The sequence below is a fragment of the Maylandia zebra genome, linkage group LG22, assembly GCF_041146795.1.
Source record: "Maylandia zebra isolate NMK-2024a linkage group LG22, Mzebra_GT3a, whole genome shotgun sequence".
Taxonomy (NCBI): domain Eukaryota; kingdom Metazoa; phylum Chordata; class Actinopteri; order Cichliformes; family Cichlidae; genus Maylandia; species Maylandia zebra.
The window spans coordinates 10,856,850-10,877,021 of NC_135187.1; the positions used below are offsets into that span (position 1 = coordinate 10,856,850).

At 42.1% G+C, this 20,172-nt stretch overlaps 3 protein-coding genes across 3 annotated transcripts; 2 read left to right on the top strand and 1 right to left on the bottom strand.

The window, feature by feature from the left end:
- Nucleotides 1-3,561: 3,561 nt before the first annotated feature.
- On the top strand, nt 3,562-4,251 carry cldn35 (claudin 35). Its single transcript, XM_004548927.2, has one exon. It carries the CDS (start codon nt 3,562-3,564, stop codon nt 4,249-4,251), a length of 690 nt encoding a protein of 229 aa, XP_004548984.1.
- Nucleotides 4,252-10,706: 6,455 nt separating this feature from the next.
- On the bottom strand, nt 10,707-13,131 carry airim (AFG2 interacting ribosome maturation factor). The gene is made up of 4 exons (XM_004548928.4): nt 12,695-13,131; nt 12,253-12,432; nt 12,058-12,176; nt 10,707-11,311 (listed from the first exon to the last, which is right to left on the bottom strand). The coding sequence occupies exons 1-4, from the start codon at nt 12,961-12,963 to the stop codon at nt 11,271-11,273; spliced, it is 609 nt and encodes a 202-aa protein (XP_004548985.1). The 5' UTR covers nt 12,964-13,131; the 3' UTR covers nt 10,707-11,270.
- Nucleotides 13,132-13,213: 82 nt separating this feature from the next.
- cdca8 (cell division cycle associated 8) lies at nt 13,214-19,225 on the top strand. Its single transcript, XM_004548929.5, has 11 exons — nt 13,214-13,323; nt 13,657-13,746; nt 14,271-14,399; nt 14,598-14,638; nt 14,755-14,830; nt 14,918-14,985; nt 15,100-15,182; nt 15,320-15,418; nt 16,395-16,524; nt 16,900-16,986; nt 17,127-19,225. Exons 2-11 carry the CDS (start codon nt 13,659-13,661, stop codon nt 17,160-17,162), a joined length of 837 nt encoding a protein of 278 aa, XP_004548986.1. The 5' UTR covers nt 13,214-13,323; nt 13,657-13,658; the 3' UTR covers nt 17,163-19,225.
- Nucleotides 19,226-20,172: the final 947 nt, after the last annotated feature.

Here is a 20,172-nt window from a genome sequence, read left to right on the forward strand (position 1 = left end):
TTTGTCTTGGTATGCAGACCTTGGTAAATACCTGCAAACACAATCAGAGGGAAGACTGCTTATTTGATGGTTGTTTAGATGTCTATCATTGATGTTCTCTAATAGGAGGATAAGCCACAGGTCTTGCTGAAAAGGCTGGCTGTATGGAGGTGTGTAAATAATAAAGTTGGCTGAAGGGGAAAAAGTATGAGGGAGACAAAGAGCATGGCCACAGACTTGAGAGGACTGTCAGGAAAAGTTGACTCAAGAACATCACAAGGAGTGAACGGAGGCTGGTGTCAGTGTATATAGACGTCTTCATAACAGGCGGTATAGCTGTTGCTTTACTACTGCTGTCAAACCACCCTGAACCAGAGACTTTAGAAGTGTCTTATGGTAAGTGGAAAAAGAAGTGGACTACTGCTCTGTGGTCCTCTTTTCAGATAAAAGTACGTTTTGAACTACATTTGGAAATCAAGTCCTTTTCAAATAATAATGGATTGCATTTATATAGCGCTTTTCAAGACCCTCAAAGTGCTTTACAGTTCCACTATTCATTCACTCTCACATTCACACACTGGTGGAGGCAAGCTACAGTTGTAGCCACAGCTGCCCTGGGGCAGACTGACAGAAGCGAGGCTGCCATATTGCACCATGGGCTTCTCTGGCCAACACCAGAAGGCAGTAGGTGAAGTGTCTTGCCCAAGGACACAACAACCAAGACTGTCCGAGCCGGGGCTCGAACTGACAACCTTCCGATTACAAGACAAACTGCCAACTCTTGAGCCACGATCGCCCACGCTTTTCTGGAGGAAAAGTGGAGAGTGTGGTCTGTGTATCAAGTGCTGGTGGGTTTTGATGGTTGATTGGTCCACTGTGTTTTATCAAAAAGTCAATGCAGTTGTCTACCAGGAGATTTTATAGCACTTTATGCTTCCACCTGTTGTCAAGCTTTATGGGAATGCTGATTTCCTTTTCCAGCAGGACCTAGCACTGCCCACAGTGACAACTATTATAAGTCTCAAGTTATGGCAGCTATCAAATCAACCTTCAACAACACCTTAGCAGGCTTAAAAGGCATGCAATGAATAAAGACTATATCAGTGTTTCCCTTTTTGAAGAAAATTGTTGAAAGAATTCAACTTTTTCATGATATTCAGATTTTTTTTTTAAGATGCATTACTATATACTGAAAAAACAACAACACAACATTTACTAAGAAGGAACTGGTCAAATAACCAGGTGGCTGCCTGTTATATTTGTGCACCTCAGGTAAAGAGGTCAGCAGTCAGCAAATGCAACCTGTAACGCAAGCAATCAACCTGGGATAGTGAATTGGTTGCTTATAAAGTCCCAAGCTAGGACTTGAAGCATTCCACCATTAAACCATATTTTCAAAATTTAAGCTCTAAAGTATTTGTCTTTCCCATGTGTATTTAAGATTTAAGTTTAGAGTAATTTCACTGCCGCCTACTCCCTTAAAGGAAAACTCAAACACACACATCTGTCTGTTTATCTGTTCACTGTGACTCGCCATTAGCGGTATGTGCCACCTTCCTCTGCCCCCCCTTTGTGTATCATCTGTCTCCGCTGCATTTCCTGTGTCCCGGCTGGTTGTCATGACCACTGTTACCAAGGCGAGCGGAGGCTACAGAAGAAAGGAAACCTGAACCACAGATCTTGATGCCACGATATTTAATTCATCAGCACAACACACCACTAAGGCCAAATGCAGAGGGAATAAGGATTCTTTCTTGGGTGGAAAATATGTTGAAATGAAAACAAAGACCTGCTGTCAGATCCTTCTGTTACACTGCCCCCAGCTATTTATGTGCCAAACAATTCACCATAATAACTGCAGTTGGTATTTCAGCTTGTTAATGTTTCAGTAGTCTGTGTCTAACTGAAAAACATGAAAGTGTTTAGTAAGAAATTGCAGTTAAGTGAATTTGAAAATAAACCCCAAACAAATTGTGATCTCTTATTTATTTATTTATTTATTTATTTATTTATTTATTTATTTATTTATTTATTTTTTGTGTAGCCTCACAACATTTTATCCACAGTCAAAAAAATAAAACCATGAAAAGCTGCTTCGCCCTTTCGCTGCAGACAAAAAGAGGCAAGTGAAAGCTATTTTTGTGTTGTCTTCTTTAAAATTCACGTGATTACGTGTGGTATGGAGCAATAGAGTTTGTAATCCCCATTGTAGGAGCCCACTCCATGTTGTCTTTGTGTTAGCTGATCCACCTACAGACACCGCTCCATCCTGAGTTTGCCCATGCCTCCCTCCCTTTTGTTGTCTCACCCTCTTTCGCCCTCTCCCTCCCACTCGCCTGTTTTATTGTGTTTTTTTTTTTTTTTTTTTTGTGGGGTTCAGTGGTGCTTTCCACAGGTTGGATATCAGAGGGGATGAAGGTAAGGGGGAGGGATCTTATGCTCTACTTACCCAGAAGTCTGACTTTGCAGGCCTGATTTCTTATTTATACCCTTGTTAGATCTGGACTGACCCATCTGGGCTGCACTGCTACTAAAGGAAGTGGCTGAGGGAGGGTGAAGCTGTGCAGCAGCTGAAGCCTGAAGTGGCCTCATCAAGGCTTGGACCCCAGCGCCATATATTGTCAGCTAAGAGACACTTCAGCTGGCAACAGCAGCGGTGTCTGAAGATAAATTCTGCAGGTTGTTTTCTACAGGAAAGCTGTTCTTTCAGAGGACGAAGACTACAAAAACCCGTTGCTTTGAGGCTTAATGTGGATTTGGGATTCTTTGGAGGAAAAAGGAGGCTGGAGTACCCTCTTTAGGTTGATCACGGTTCATATTTTGTCCATCCTTCTGGAAGCATAAGGAGTAGAAACTGGCTTTCGATGACCAGGAGGTAAAAAGCTACGCTGTTTTATTCTGTGTAATTGAGAGTCACTATATTCAACCTCCTGTGAAAGGATACACTCATAGCATCATCAGTAGCCTCGGATCCAGGTATCAGGTTATATCAGTCTGATCCATCTAGGTAAGGCTACACCAAAACCAAGAGTGACACTGAAGTAAACAGCAGCTCAGGAGTCCTGAGTTCAAGGAAAAAAGAAGCACTTCCACTGAAAAGAAAAGAAAAACTCCTGGCAGAGATCTCTCTTCCACCGGTCCTGCATTATAAAGCCTGATTGATCCCACATCTGCAGGCTGCCACAGGTGGCTGCACAGGTATTGGCTACTCAATAATGCACCGACTCAAACTTGAAAAGGAGGAGAAAGTGCGCGAGCCTCTGATCCCCTGAAAAGCTGGGTGTCTGTTGAGGGAAAGCAAGCGATTACTTCTGGATAACGCAGCGCACTGAGACGCGTGGAAGTGGAAACTGTGAGCAGATGTTGAGAAGGAAAAGAAAAAGAGAAGAACATGACTTTGACAAAGTGACATTAGGGCAAAGACCATAAGACGCTTGGCCAAACAACAAAAGGAAAAGAGAAGAACACTTAAATAAAAAACAACTTGGAAGACTGATAATAAGGAAAAGATCTTGTCAAAGAAGCTAAAGACAGAGAACAAATTAAACATTAAGAAATAGCTTCACATCCAGTTTTTTCATCATGGTGAACACCGGGATGCAGCTGATCAGCTTCACCTGTGCGGTGACCGGCTGGATCATGGCGATCGCTGTCACAGCCTTGCCTCAGTGGAAGGTCTCAGCCTTCATAGGCAGCAACATCCTGACCTCAGAGATCAAGTGGGAAGGGATCTGGATGAACTGCATCTACCAGACCACGGGTCACATGCAGTGTAAGACTTATGACTCCATGCTGGCTTTGCCTCCCGACATCCAGGCAGCCCGTGCTCTTATGTGTCTGGCCATCTTCATGGGCTGGCTCTCCTGCACCGTGTCCTGCTGCGGCATGAAGTGCACCACTTGTGCCGGGGACGATCGCCAGGCCAAGGCGGGTATAGCGCTCTCAGGTGGAGTTCTCTTCATTTTGACAGGCCTGTGCGTATTAATTCCAGTTTCCTGGACTGCCAATACAGTCATCCAGGATTTCTACAACCCCAACGTGCCTGTGATGTACAAAAGAGAGCTGGGCCAGGCTATTTATTTGGGCTGGGCGGCTGCGGTTATTCTCATGATCAGCGGAGCTGTGTTGAGCAGCACCTGCCCGCTCATGGAGAGGGGAGGCAGGTACCGGAGGGGCTACATAGGGCGGAGTTTTGCAAATTCACCTGCTACAGCACCAGATTTCCCAAAGCCTATCACTTCTAATAATTTACCACTGAAGGAGTATGTGTAGGAAAGGAAGAAGGACAGAAGAGCTGATACTCTTAAAAATGGTACAAAGATCATGAATTTTAAGGTATAAATTCAAACATATATTTATGAATACGTATTTTGTATATCTCTTTGTCATGTTTGTCTTCAGTACGTTGAGATTTGATGTTTTCTGTTCTCTGAGTCATAGCAGTGCCTGAAGAAAGCCTTTAGTCTTTGCTGTAACAGTATGACTTGATGATGGCTTTAATGATGGCTTGTGTTTTGAAGATTGCAGTGATTACTTAAGTCAGAAAATTGTGAAATTAAAAAAAAAAAATCTGGCAAAGTGTGCTTAAAGTATTTTGAAGTAGTTGCTTTTCTTTGTGTGTGCTGGACTTTTGTTCTATTTAGGGTCACTCTGTCGACATGCATATGACAAACCCAAAAAAAGTACAGACATTCTGTATTTAAGTAGAAGTACACCTACTAGTGTTGAAAAAAAAAAACTCCTGTAAAAGTTGAAGCACCAATTAAACTTCTAAAAGTGAAAAAGTACCAGCTCTGAAATGTATTTAAAGTAAAAAGGTAAAAAAAGCTCCTTGAGGAATATTTCTACCAGCTATTCTTATGCAAAGCTGACTGAGCCTTAAATAACACAGTCTACCTCCGTTTTGTTTTGCAGCATGTTTCACAATACGAAAAACACACAATGCCGCATGTACAGACCCAATATCTGATTTAAAAACACGAGGACTTACATGCAAGCTTTACATTTCCAGTGTAGCAGACCCCACTGAGCATTCCTTACCTTTAACTCTAACCTCTTTTCTTCCTCTCGTGTCGTCTTTCTTACCTTTATCCATCTCTGAGCGAAATTAGCTTTCTTTCTTTTCTCTCCATCAAATACAGTAGCTGGACCTTTAGCTAGCAACACACTGTGCCACAAACTGGAGACACAAACGGTTGAGTGAGCTGAGCTGAGCTGATAGAAACTCTTAATTTAAAATTACCTGCTTGTTTTCTGTAGGGCTAGCTAGATGATGAAATACTGTGAAATAATAACTCCCGTCAGATCCGTTAATCCAAATTCAAAAATATATGTTTAAAAATGTAGTGAGTAAAAGTAAAAAGTTGTAAGAAAAGTACAGATGCCTCAAAGTTCTACTTAAGTACAGTAATGAAGTAAAAGAAAGTATCATGTTTTTGCTCAGCTTTAAATTAGACTACGTTTTAAGTTTCTAGGAGAATACTTTTTAATACGTGTAAGTTGTTAAGCCGTACCTCACTAAAACCACTAAATTAAGTGTTATATACTCATGGAAATGTACATGTATTAATTTGGTGATGCAGAAAATACATACCTGTACATTTTTTTCTTTTCTTTTTCTTTTTTCTTTTTTCCTTTTTCTTTCTTTTCTTCTCTTTTTTTTCTCTCTTTCTGTGTATGTCTTAGTAATACATTTAAACTGATACCGAAGTAGGCGAAATCCTAATAAGAACAACACATATACTTGATTATAAATCCCTAAAACAGTCTTGTTAAAAAGGTTTGATAAATGATACACTTCTCCCATTTTAACTTAGCAGTACACAAGCTATGTTCTACAATAAATAAAGCTTTCTGTGAACTTATATATGTGTAACAATACAATGGTTTCACTGATCCTATGCTGTCTGCGCTTTTTTACTTCTCTCTTTTTTTTTCTTTTTTTTTTTTTGCCTGTCCTGTTTGGCTCTTTTGCCATCAGAATTGTTGTCTAAAGGCAAAGAAAGATGCCCAATGGATTTACTTTACCAAATTGACCATCCCAGCCTTGCCATAATGGTCCATTTGATTCACCTTTTATTGTTTATTTTATTTTCACTTACTGAATACGGGACAGACTTCACTGGGGGAAAGAAGGGGAGAAAGAAAGAGGGAAAGAGAAACAGCTGAGAAGAGGGACGGGGGAGAAGGGCAAAAGACAAAAACCAACAGAATGAGCAGAAAAAAAAAGAAAAAAAATGCATATATCAATCACCTGGATCACCTGCTGAGAAAGAAAAAAGAAAACAAGCAGAAGAGAACAAGAGTAATAGAATAAACAGCATCACAATGATATATGGGAATATGACAGTAAATACTAAATATTAAACTTTATTGTGCAGCACATAAGATCAACAGAACACAGTGTGCTTTGAGGTAGGAGCCAAAAAGGGTGTAGTTTGTGGGTGTGATCACCCGTGTGTACACCTGTGAGCATGGACGTGCTTGTTTTTTTAAAAGGTTCCTTCATGTAATGATCTGCTAGAGGGTGTGGGGGGGCCACAGCCCCGTCCTCCAGGGCATGAAGCAGGTATGGAGGAGATCAAAACTCCAGACATCCAGAGGCCCCCAGAACACAAGAGACCAAGGAAGACCAACAGAGGGGCAGCCGCGCCACTGTCCCAGAAAGAGCTGAGGAGAGTCCCAGATGAGGGCTCACTCAGCAGCCGCGGAGCAGAAGCCAGGGGGAGTTGCAGTGACGCGCCCGTGAGCTCCGCCGGCAGCCAGCCGTGCCTGAGTGACCGAGCCCCAGGCCGAGAGGCCGGGGGCACCCCACCTCTGAAGTGGCCCGAGCGAGCCCCAGGCTCCAGGCCCCGATAAGCGGCCGCCAAGGAGTGAGCCGGTGTGTACCTGGACGCCCATCCCCGGACACAAAGAACCACCAACGCACCGACACCTGAGGGAGTCCGCCACTGGCAGGGGAAGTGGTGGTAGGGGGAGATAGGCCTCCAAACCTTGGAGGGCCTGAGATGTCCCCAGAGAGGTGGCGCCTGACACCCAACCTGACATATAGACACAGAAATACAGGCACACACAGATACAAACATCCATTCCCACCCTCATGCTCTCATATGCACTTACTCCACACTCAACCAACGTGGAGACAGACATAAAGAGACGCTGTACACACGATCACACTCCCCAAGCGTACTCTACAAACCGGGTCTAGGTACCCTTACCCCTGGAGGGGGAACTGCACCCAGACCCAGGTGGTGTTACCCTTTTCCCTGCGGTGGGGGGAGGCAGACCACCCCGACTCCGCAGCAGCAGGGAGGCCCCACACTCCAGACCGCAGTCGGACGGCCAACTCCTCCTCCTAGCCCCCCTGCTCCAGCAGGTCGCAGAGAACGGGGGTGAGAGAAGACTCCAAACCTCCCTCCACCCGCTCATTGTAGTGTTGATGCATGTGTGTTCTAAGGTGCATTTAAAACCCAGGAGGGCATGGAGCTACCTGCCAGAGAGCAGCAGGTAAGCGCATGGTCCCTCCTGCTAGCCCTCAATGTCTACGTGTATTTAACCTTGAGAGGTGGGCAACGACGCCAGGGGTGGGGTGTACACCCTGATGGTACTTTGGATTCCGTGTATCGTGCCCACCCCCAAGATCCTATATGTATGTGTAATGAGAGTGTGAGTAATGTGAATGTCTAAGTTGTGGGATAAAATTGAGGCAGAGGCAGCCAGAAGGGGACGGGGGGGGGGGGGGGGGGGGGGGGGTAGCCTCCTCTGCACCCTGGTGACATACCCCTACTCCAAGGTCCTGCATGTGTGGGTGGTTGTGGTGGAGCGGGAAGAGGGAGGCAGCTGGAGATGGGGAGGGAAGGAAGGGAGGGGCAAGTGACCCCTCCCTGGGGCCAGCTCCCCCGCTGACCCCAGTAGGCACCCCCATACTCCGCGACCCGCCAGGGAAAGGGGGCCCAGGTCCATCCAGACCGGGGCCCAGTGCAGCAGCGCCGCCCGGCCCCACAGAGCCCGGGACAGTCCACCCAACCCCACCACAGAGAAAACTGCACCCACCCCACCATCCACTCATCTTCCAGACTACATAAGACAGTAAACACCCAGGCTGAGATCTTCCTCCACCTCTCCTGTATCTCCCCCTCCTGCAGAGAGAGCTCCCGAGGAGAGGAAAGCTCCTGCAAGATGTGACAATCTCCCCCACCAGTTGAAGAGCCCCCCAGGTGGCTCGATGCACCAGCGGCACCCTGCTCCAGGGGTGGGCCCCCATGCACCCACCCGCCCACAACCCCGGCAACACACCAACCAGGACCCAAGCCCCCGAGGCCCGGCCCGGGCCCCAGCCCAGAGACGGAGCGCCCCCAGAACCTCACGCCCATCCCGGACCCACCCAGGGGCAGCCAGGCTACCAGGTCAGTAACCCACGTCCGTCAGCACAGACCCTCCCCTAGCCCCGCTGCACGCAGCCGCGAGGAAACAGTCACCTGAGAGCCAACAGAGCCCCTAACCGGACATGACCGCTACCCCGGGTTGAGCCCCCCAAGGAAGATGCCTCCGGGGAACCCCCCGACGCCCTAAGCCTGTCCCTACCCCCACACCAATCACAACAGTGAAGGCGGGACCAAACTATGACCCCCCACCCCCACTAGGTGATGGAGCTGATCAAAGGAGCCCAGAGCAATTGATCTGATGTGGTGGCAGAGGCTGTATCAAGACTAATGTAATCTAATAGATAATTTCTATATTGGTTAGAATTAAGATTATTTTTATTTTTCCAGTTCATGAGGACTGTTTTCTTGGCTATGCATAGGGCAGTGAAAACCATATGGGCTATATTCTTTTCTGAAGTGACATTATCTAAGCTGCCCAACAAACACACTAAGGGGGAAGTTGGAATGTTACATTTCAGACACTTCGATAAGTCTTCACATATCTCGCGCCAAAACTTCTGAACTGGTGGACAGAACCAAAGAGCGTGGATATAATTGTCCGGTGAATTGGTTTGGCAGTGTGAGCAGTTGTTGGTAGACGTAAAGCCCATCTTGAACATCCGATGACCTGTATAGTGCACTCTATGTAATATTTTGTATTGAATTAATTGAAGACTGGGATTTCTAATTAGATGAAAGGTTTTTAAGCAAATCTGAGACCAGAAGTTTAGGTCTAAGTTAACTGATAAATCCGCTTCCCATTTTGCAATAGGAAGTGATATTGATTCATCTGTTTTAGAAAGCATTCTGTATATTTTGGATAGTAATTTGGGGGTTTTAAGAGTAAGAAATTGAAACACACTTGGTGGGGTTTGTAGTTCAACTTGACCTGGTTTAAATTTCTTTTTTACTATGGATTTAATTTGTTGATATTCTAAAAATCTTTTCTTGTTGATTCCATATTGTGTAACTAGTCCGTCAAATGAGATAAATTCTGTTCCTTCTAGTATATGTTCTAAATATTTGATTCCTTTACCACTCCAATCTGAAAAGTTTATCATATTATTGTTTTGTAATATGTCAGGGTTGTTCCAGATAGGTGTACGTTTGCATGGGATTAATGAAGACGCCATCAATTTTAGAAACTCCCACCATGCTGTCAGAGAAGAGCTGATGTTGATGCTTTTAAAGCATTCATGTCGTTGGATGTTTGAGCTGATAAATGGTAGGTCTGAGATCTCTAGATTATTGCAAAGTGCTTGTTCTACATCTAGCCAAGGTTAATCTAAGAGGGTATGTTTTAGCCATCCTGAGATAAACTGAAGCCTGTTGGCTAAGAAGTAGTGCTGAAAGTTAGGCAGTTCTAGTCCTCCTTTATCCTTGGTCTTTTGTAGTGTTTTTAAGCTTATACGTGGGGGTTTATTTTTCCAAAGGAATTTGGACATACATGAATCTAGAGATCTGAACCAATCTTGTGGCGGTTTAGTTGGGATCATTGAGAATAAATAATTTATTTTTGGTAAGACCATCATTTTTATAGCGGCAACCCTTCCCATGAGTGATATGGGTAGACATTTCCATCTAGCCAGATCATCTTCTACCTTCTTTAAAAGTGGGATATGGTTTAATTTAGTTAGATTTGACCCCACGGGATGAGATCTTGCGTGGAGCCCCAGATCGAGGGAGATTATCAGTGGTCTTGTATGTCTTCCATTTTCTGATGATTGCTCCCAGTTGATTTTTTCACACCAAGCTGCTTGCCTATTGTAGATTCACTCTTCCCAGTCTGGTGCAGGTCTACAATACTTTTCCTGGTGTCCTTCGACAGCTCTTTGGTCTTGGCCATGGCGGAGTTTGGAGTCTGACTGTTTGAGGCTGTGGACAGGTGTCTTTTATACAGATGATGAGTTCAAACAGGTGCCATTCATACAGGTAACGAGTGGGGGACAGAAAAGCTTCTTACAGAAGACATTACAGGTCTGTGAGAGCCAGAGATTTTCCTTGTTTGTGGTGACCAAATACTTATTTTCCACCCTAATTTACGAATAAATTCTTTACAAATCCTACCATGTGAATTCATGGATTTTTTTTCACATTCTGTCTCTCACAGTTGAAGTGTACCTCTGGTGCAAATTACTGACCTCTGTCATCATTTTAAGTGGGGGAACTTGCACAATCGGTGGCTGACTAAATACTTTTTTGCCCCACTGTACATTTTGTTATACTTGATATTATTCTGCTCTTGAGTCTCTTTTACACTGCTAGTTTTGTAGCTAATAAAACAGCACACACACACACCAAGAATTTCTGTTCAATCAATACATTTAATTTCACTTGTGCTCAAAATTCTCATACGTACTGGATTAAACATTTCAATCCATCCAAACTGAATTCAAGATAAATCAATATTTTACATTGGCCCCATTATTTGTAAATACTTATTTGTAGTTTTTAGGCCACCCTGGTTTCCCTTCAAAATAGATCTAGAAGCAGTTTAAGTCCACTCATCCATTTTTAATTGCTGATCCTATCTGGGCTTAACAGTTCATCAGGGAAGACAGAACTATTTATACTTTCACATCCAGGCATCCAATTTACATACAAGTTTGTGTTTTTGGACTGTGGGAAGAAGCCAATGGAACCCCTGCAGGCTCAGGAATAACATGCAAGCTCCACACAAAAACCAACAGTTAACCAGGAGGTTTGAACCAGGAGCTTTCACTGCACCATTGTCCTCCAAGCGACGTTTGTGTGCATCAGTTCAAGTCAATGTGGAGCTAGATTCAGTCATTCTTGTGGATCTCTTTCTTCTCATTGTCTTCATTAAAATGCAGTTATATTCACGATTAGGTAAGTCCTTAACAATCTTCACTGCGACTCCACAAAGAAAGACACTTTGCAAAGTGTATCTGAAAAGAAAAGAGAGAAAGATAATTCGTTTAATAAATAACAGTCACTTCTAGATCCATCAGAGCACTGGTCTCTGGCCAATGTGTACTCAATTATTAAAAGTGAAATTATATCAAGTTAAATTTTGCTACTTGAGCTGAATTTTAAAAGTGTTATGAATACTGGCCATAAAGGTAGGTCCCTTTATGATTGATTATACGTGACAGAAAAAGAATATTTAAAGACGCCCTGTAGTGTAACGGGAAAAAAGTTTAAGTTTAAAGCCGTGATATAATATTTCCCGAATTATGTTTTTACAGTTGTTTTCTAATCTATTGTTTTCAAATCTTTACATGACTTTAGATATATGCTAGACGACAGTCTGTCAGTACTTGTGTTGTTCTGGATTTAAGTACATTTATAAACATCTTCAGCTTCTTTCTATGTTGAAAGAACTAGTCCATTATACAGCATTAATTACAGATGTGAACTGAATGGTATAGTGAAGTACAGGTCATATAATCTAAGGAGCTTAGAAAGAAAAGTTAAGTTGCTTGAAGACGTTTCACCTCTCATCCGAGAAGCTTCTTCAGTTCTAAGGGTCAAATGGTGGAGAGTCCCAGATTTAAACCCAGTGGGAGTATCCCCCCAAAGAGGGGCAAAGCAACTTAAAGAAGTCCAGACGCTTTTCTTTCCAAGCTACTTAGACTACAATGAAGTGGATAACTGAGAACCTTCACAGACATACTAGTCATATACATTTTACCTGTGATGTGGTCCTCAGCACTGGGAGACTCCAATGAGTTCCACCTTTGGGGAGCAGATTCCAGAAGAGAGAGGTCATCTGCTCTCAGTGTTTGAAGCAGAGTTTTCCTCCTCAGGAATCTGAACACAAGAGTTGAGGGGAAAAAAATACCAGTATATAACATAAACATCCAAAACTGAAGAGAGAAAAGGATACTGTTGCCGATAGTGACGCTCAGCATCCTGAAGCCACTCGAGCATGTCAGCAACCGACGGGGTGGTGGTTGATCCCTCAGTTACTGCAAGCAGATCTAAACTGTGTGCGTTCTGCTCGTACAGATGAAGGATTGAAGCAACCTGGTTACTGATAGCATCCCTCGCAGACTGGAGGGAAGACCTGAAAGAAAGAGGAAAGGAAAGAAGGGAGGGTGAGATAAAAATTATAGTATAATATATGCTTTAAGCATACTCTGAGCAGCTTCTGCAAACTGGTACTAATAAGGTTCTTCTCCAAAGATCCATTTACTTACTAAAAAAATTAACTGATCTTTATTACTAAAAAGGATGTAGCTGTACTCCTGTCCGATCAAACATACATAGTTGGATGTGAATACCAATAACGCAGCATCCTCATCAGATATAATAGCCGATTTACTCACATCTTCTCGTTGAGTTTTCCCAGCACTATATCCGTTGCTTCAAGGAGCTTAAAGCGGAGTCTCTCCTCCAGATCAGGAAAACCTCTGAGCGGTGTGTTGGAGATCTGCACGTTGGACAGTGCTCTCGACTGCTCCGCCAAATTCCCGAGAGACACCATCAGAGGGCTGCACTCGGCTAAAACACTCTTCCATACTTTTTGGTTGCTTTCAAGTGTCGCGAAGCTTTTCCTCAGAGCCTGATGAAGCGTAGCTACCGCAAGCGTGGACATTTCAGCAAACGATTTCAGTACTTAGGTGTTCAAAGGGAAAAACACGAAATACATTAAGTCAGCTTTATGTCTTATTTTCCATGAAGGCGACTTTATGAAAAATGACTTTTAAATGATTCTTCCCGCAGCTACAGAACATCACATTTCTACCATGTTGCCTGAACCACTTCCGTTCTCTTGATGTAAACACTGACGTTTGGCGCTACGATAGGCTGAAAACAAAGTGGTTGCGACGCATGGCACATACGCGTCCTAATTGGCTGATCTGGTGTGTTGGCCCCTCCCCGCGCGAAGATTTGAAAACGGCTTTGTGAAGGAAGGAAGGCGAGTCTCGAGGACGAACAGGAAAAACACATTTAGGTAATGATATATACTTTAAAAATTTATGTAAATACATCTCGGGACAGTTATTTAAAAGACCATAACACATATTGGTAGATGTAAACACAGCTGTCGAAAATAAGGTCAGAAAATAAGCGTTAACTCAGCTAAAGCTACTTGCTAACGTTAGCTTCACCAACAGTTAGCCGCATGTAGGCTGATTTTTTGTTTTTGCATTCTTTTGTTCCCGATTAAGGCCACAATGTTAACATTTCATGGTGTCTATGGGGTGTTAATATACCACACTATACTGCACTACACTGTACTGTACTAGGGTATATTGTAATTACTAATATACTCCGTGTCCGTCAGAAATGGCTCCCAGGAAAAGGACCACCAAACGCAAGAATAACCCCAAGACGGCAAAACTGGAAGCTTTTATGGAGGATTTTGACAGCGAGGGTGATTATTATTACTATTTTTTTTAACTCACCATAGAAATGCTACAGAAATACTCCCTGTTCTTTTTTCGGTTGCTCACTTTAGGAGTCGCCACAGGAGAACATTTTCTTCCAGCTCACTATATCCTTAGCATCCTCCTCTGTCTTACCAACCCTCGGAGCGTCCTCCTTCACTGCATCCATGAACCTTTTCTACTTTTCCTCCAGCTTTGGAGCTCAATATTCAACATAATTTGTCCAGTATTTCCACTGTCCCCCCTTTGCACATGTTTATGACATCTGAGCCCTGCCTCTCTAACTTTGTCTCCAAACCACTCAACTTCAACCATCCTTCACATGTACTAATTTCTAATCTGTCCTTTCTGGTCACTACCAATGGAAATCTTGCCTTCACTCTTGCTGCTAACCTACTGCTACAAATCACCACTGATGCTAACATCCATCCACCCCACCCTGACACTGTATAACTTAAGCTGAAGTGACAATGTATAACTGAAGCGGAACTCAACATTTGTGTTTCTGCAGTGAAGACTAGAGTTGGACAGGTGAAAGAGAAGATAAACCAGCTGTTGAAAGATGTTGACAACAGCTACAACATGGCAATAATTAAGCTCCCCAAGGCTGTCAGACAAATGAACTGGTTGGAGCATTGGAGTAAGTATACATAGATTATTGACTAACAAATCCCAAATCTATAAAGAAGAAATGCTCTTGAGCCACAGAGACTTTTACAGCATTCTGCTTCCTATTTTTAAAAAAGCTAATGGTACATTTTCAAAAATCTGTGCATTTGATCTTGGATGAATTTCATTTTTAAACAGCATTAAATAAAGAATATTTACATCTCTGCAGAGTCTGAGAAACCACAAACACCAGAACTCGATAATGCAAAGGTCAGTTGATTAGCCTTCTCAAATTATACTTAATATACGTTAAGTATATATAAGTTTCATGCTTGTGCAAGGATGCTCTGTTCTGCATAAACACTCAGTTATATTTGCTTTTATAGAGAAAAGAGGAAGCTGCACTCGTGGAAAGTGTTGTGGCTAAGGATCATACATCTCTTCTAAAAACAATTGAGAAAAGTGAGTTAAAAGTAGTTTATACATTTCCCTTGAAACAAGAAAACCATTTCCCTTTAGCCAATGCAATTTGTTTTGTCCAATCCACAGCATTAAAGATGAAAGGTGGGGCTACATTGAGCTCTGAGGATGAAAACGTCCCAAGCACAACAAAAAAGGTAATGACTGCTTTTCATACAGTCATACATGAGAGCAACTACATACAGCTGTTGTTATGCAGGATCCTCTGTTTGCTTCTTTTGTGGTGTTTTAAATGCTTGTTTATAATTTAGGGGAGAACTACCAGAAAGCCCCCGACTAAAACAAAGAGGGCAAAGGCGCTGTCGATCAGCAAGCAGAGCTCCACCATCAGACGGTAAGCTCTTTTACTTTTTGTATTGTTCTTTTTCTTTCTTTCTTTTCTTCTTCTTTCCTCCCGTGCTAAAAACTTTTGGAAGCAAGTTTGGTGGCTAACAAATGTGATGCTAACACATTGTCATTGTTTGGATTCAGATCAAACAGGAACCCCCTGATTACTCCTGCCAGAAGCTTGCTGGATTCTTCTGTGATGATGGGACCCACTCCTCTTATTACCCCCCGCTTTGACCCAAGGTACACCTTAGAATTATACTGTGTCACTCTAAAGATGGTGTTTGTGTCAATGGCAATTAGTGTTCTAGTTGATTGAGAGGGGAGAAAACGTATTTATAAAACAGTTAAAAAAAGGATTCAAAATTGAGCACAGATGAAGACGGGTCAGATTTATATTGTGCATAAGATACTAGACTCACATACTGGTCAGGTTAGTTTGCTGTGTGTGGATAACATTAGCAGTGCACCAGTCGTCCTCACAGGTTGACATCTACACCTGTGCTGAATGTGGTTATTCAGTGCAGCTCACTGAAGACTTCTGCATTGTTATGTCTTTATATTGGGGCGATCGTGGCTCAAGAGTTGGGAGTTCGCCTTGTAATCGGAAGGTTGCCGGTTCGAGCCCCGGCTTGGACAGTCTTGGTCATTGTGTCCTTGGGCAAGACACTTCACCCGTTGCCTACTGGTGGTGGTCAGAGGGCCCGGTGGCGCCAGTGTCCGGCAGCCTCGCCTCTGTCAGTGCGCCCCAGGGTGGCTGTGGCTACATTGTAGCTTGCCATCACCAGTGTGTGAATGTGTGTGTGAATGGGTGGATGACAGGTTGTGTAAAGCGCTTTGGGGTCCTTAGGGACTAGAAAAGCGCTATACAAATACAGGCCATTTACCATTTACCATATTCAGTGATTTATTACTGAGACATAGTACTGAGATATTTTTACTAGCACAAATTCATTTACAGTTCATGCTGAATAGATAGTGATTCTGTGAAAACATGGGCAAACAGACAAACAAATGCTCAAAGTATTGTATTAAAGCTCAGGCTTCTCGTTAAAGCAAAATCTCTGCTCTCATAGAGCTGTAAGTGGATCTAGTGTCTTTGAGTGTTAGAAAGTGTGTGGGGACTGGAGACTTGCTGTAATCTGGCAGCCCCTGCTATTTACTCTGTAATGTTGACATTTCCTACAAAGAAGGCTTCATATTACTCACTACACCTCAGGCTTCCCAAGACCCCCGCAGTGAGAGTTCCCCGCCACAAGGAGAGGGTCTATAGCATTTCAGTCAACGGCTCTCCCATTGCAGCAGGAAATGAGGATATTGTCATCAATGTTCCCGTTGGGAATGGAGAGGTGAGTGCACATTTAGTCAGGCTCAGAGCTTCAGGTACTATTGATCAGTCAGTTGTTTAAGAAATGATTTTAACAAGGCAGCAGAGGAAACGATATTTACTGAAGAAATTTAGATGTCTATTTTCAGGAAGATAAAACATTGAATACTTTGTTATATATGGTTTATTGAAAATGAGCTTAAAGATGCATTAAATCGGCCTTCAAGTCTTCTGCTTTCATGTTGATTTTATACTGTGTTTATGTTGATGACTGTTTAGTTACATTTGATGACTTCATGGCTTTTGAGTAATTAATTGTCTAACAAAACTCTTGATTAGAAGGCTAATTCTCAAAAACGAAATCACTAACACAAGTGTCCTTAACATATTGATCCAGAGCATTCACCTGCTGGCCAGTCAGATGGACTCAGTAGATCTGTCACTGCTGGACGAAACCGCCATGAGGAGCATTCGGCAGCTGCAGGTAAAAATTCCAGCAGGACAGCGTTACTTGCAGTTTCATCAGCTTTTCATCACTGTTTTGTTGCAGCTTTAGCCAAATTTTGATGTGAAATATTTGCATATGCTTTGATTCTCATCATTTCTTTTTATTTTTCCCAACAGAATCGACTCACAACATTGTGTGGGACATCAGAGTGACCAAACAGTCTGCCACGGACGTGTACTATACTTTTTTTTTTTTTAAAAACAAGTTTTATCTCTATTATAAAGCTTTCATCATTCTATAATGTGGCATGTTTTTTTTCTTCTTCTTTTTTTTGCCTTTATACAGTTTATACTTTAACTAATACTTTAGGATACAGTGTAAGGTTAATATTTGTTGCGCTGGACACTGTTTTCTTGAGATCCTTCACATTCACTGGAATTAATCTAGGAGTTAAACTGTTCATTTCATTGTATTTACATTCTCCTAAATTATCTCTTTACTTAAAAAAATTTAATTTTATGTAGTTTCAGATGCTTTTTTGTTGCAGGGGAAATTGGATAGATTTTAGTGCTATTCCAGTCTTTTATTCCTGGCCAGTCTGGATTTAATGGATCTTAATAGGACTTGCATGATAATATCCAACAGAAACATGCAGTATGTGCTTATCAGATACAACTTTCTCTTTATTCTTTTTTTTTTTTTTTTTTTTTTTTAAAGTACATTTTCTGATATTATTTGTGTGGTTTGTCATTGCTGCAATAAACCCCCTCCATGTTTCTATCACTAACCTTGTAGTTACATCAATAGTTAAAATGTATACGTCGTGTACATCGTGCACTCTGTCTTCATAACTGTGTGATGTGGCTATTTTCTGGTTTATTGGGGTTTTGTATTCTTAAATATAGCAGATGGCATGTTTGATTTTTATCTTAATTATGCCATAATGTGGAAATTCGTTTTTTCTTTCTTTCAGTGGACAGATTTTTTTTAAGTTGTATCTGTGCATAGTGACCAGTAGGTGGCAGCATTTCACCACAGAAATATTTGTCAGGCACCTGAACAGCCTCTGCTCTTTTTTTTTTTTTTTTTTTTATTGTTAAAGGAAAAAAAAGATTTCTGTATCTGATCAAACTTTTTTAACTGCTTGTTATTTACTGGTAGCAAATTTTTATATGTTTGTTGATTTTTATTTTATAATCTGTACAGTTATAGGTGTCTGTATTCTCTCTTGTATTAGATTACACTGTCAAGCATGATTTATACTGGTGATATTTATTTTACATCTTTGTTTTCCAGTTGTGAGGCTGCAGCGTTGTTTTCAAACCTCACCACAACTTTTTATCTGTAAGCTACCGCACTCTTTTTGCTTATGTAAGAAGTTCCTCTTGCCCTTTCCCGACTTTGTTTACACAAAGGGATATTAGTCAGTCACGTGATTGCTCTTGGCAGGAAGTGAAAGCCTTTCCTGCTCTTGGCACAGGAACCTGCACTCTGACCTTCGGGGACATCATAACGCTGCCAATTAGAAGCTTGTTAAGCTTCGTTAGGCCTGATGAGCTCATTAGGGTTTCCACCTGGGATGGTGAACTGGGTCAGGCCGGGCCTCACCTTGGGCCCAGGTAGACAAGCATAACTCTTTGCTGCTCGTGGTGGATTCTCATGCATCATATGCTACCAAGGCACAGCATGGGAACTTTGTGCCCCCCAACTGAAATCGGGCCGGGTCTCTTCCATCTGTATCCATCTTATGTACTTTATCATCTCCTGTCTCTTGCCGTGCAAACTGTGCTGCAAAGGTAAAACCAAACTCTGCATCAGTGAAAACGACAGATGTTGTGGTCAACGGTGCATGCAGTTCAGCTCCCTCGTTAGCAGTGGGCCAAGGCCTCGCGCACCTGCTCTATATATCATAGAATTTTCCTTGTTTTGCCTCTGAATGGATTGGATCCTTTTTTTATTCTCTAGGTGAGTAGAAAATTGCCATTTTGCATGGATGGCTTGCTTTTCAGTAAGCATGCAGGCTGTGGCGCAGTGACAGGTGCGGTATGGATGGGGCGGATTTTGAGGTCACAGAGCAACACTACTACATAAATCATCCACTGAAATGTTCAGGTTGAGGGATTGGAACCTGAGATAGTGGGAAGGGAAGAGTGAGTGCAAAGATGCTTCAACATAACAAGCAACTCTGCATTAATGCTCAGTCTGTGGAAGTCTAGATTCACCTGCCTTTTACTTCCAAAGAAAGGTACTTAAGAATTTAAAGCAGGCCCATCATATTTATCCTTAGTTTCTGTCATATATACATATATATATTTACTTATACTTTAACAATGGTGGATGCATATACATGTTCAAGCGCATCTTCAAATAATAAAAAGAATCCCTTCTTTCAGGCTATCTGAGGCTGCTTTAGAAGCTTGATTTTGGATGTCTGTATGATGTCAAAGACAGCAGATATTCCCAATCTGGTCACCACAGAGGCCTTTTCAATTAACTCCTCCAGTCAGAAGAAAGTTGGCTGAAGGCAGAGGTGCTAAAACCGATTGTTTTAGACAATAGATTAACTGAAGGCCCAGTAAATGAAGATTATTTTGACCTTTTAATCATCCAAAGCTACTCTGCAGAGCCCATGCACTGAAAATACTCATCTTGAAATGAAGAGACCACATCCTGTTAAAGTAACATTTGTGCAAATTTCATATGGAAAATCTTTTTCTTTTTTGAAAGACAAAGCTTCAAATAATTTTAATATTCATAATTATAATTTATATTAAAATTGTAATTTAATTGTAATATTTATAATTTTAATAATTTTTAATATTTTATATTACTGCATAAATAACTGACTGTATACAGAAGATAAAAAAAACCCCATCTTTTGTTTTAAGTTGCTTAAATCTGCATTTCCATCTTCTCATTATGGTTCCATTTACAGCAAAAGGAGGAGAAAACACTGGATGCTTTACAGTGAACTACTCTGCGACTGACATACTGTATGAGTGTAGAGGTGGTGGAGGCAGCATCAAAAGTAAAATGAATATTGGCCTTATATGCTATACTGCTAGAAGTATTCACTCACCCATCCAAATCACTGAATTTAGGTGTTTCAATCACTTCCATGGTCACAGGTGCATAAAATCAAGTACAGAAGCGTGCTGCTTCTACAAACATTTGTGAAAGAATGGGTTGCTCTCAGGAGCTCACTAAATTCCAGAGTTGTCC

Bases quoted from the DNA above. Each gene is read 5' to 3' on its own strand.
- cdca8 (XM_004548929.5), top strand. From the start codon at position 13,659: ATGGCTCCCAGGAAAAGGACCACCAAACGCAAGAATAACCCCAAGACG. The intron at 14,639-14,754 runs GTCAGTTGATTA...TTGCTTTTATAG, and splicing joins CAGAACTCGATAATGCAAAG to AGAAAAGAGGAAGCTGCACT. The intron at 14,831-14,917 runs GTGAGTTAAAAG...TCCAATCCACAG, and splicing joins TCTAAAAACAATTGAGAAAA to CATTAAAGATGAAAGGTGGG.
- airim (XM_004548928.4), bottom strand. From the start codon at position 12,963: ATGTCCACGCTTGCGGTAGCTACGCTTCATCAGGCTCTGAGGAAAAGC. The intron at 12,433-12,694 runs GTGAGTAAATCG...TCTTTCTTTCAG, and splicing joins GGAAAACTCAACGAGAAGAT to GTCTTCCCTCCAGTCTGCGA. The intron at 11,312-12,057 runs GTAAAATGTATA...TTTTCTTTTCAG, and splicing joins TGCTGAGGACCACATCACAG to ATACACTTTGCAAAGTGTCT.
- cldn35 (XM_004548927.2), top strand. From the start codon at position 3,562: ATGGTGAACACCGGGATGCAGCTGATCAGCTTCACCTGTGCGGTGACC.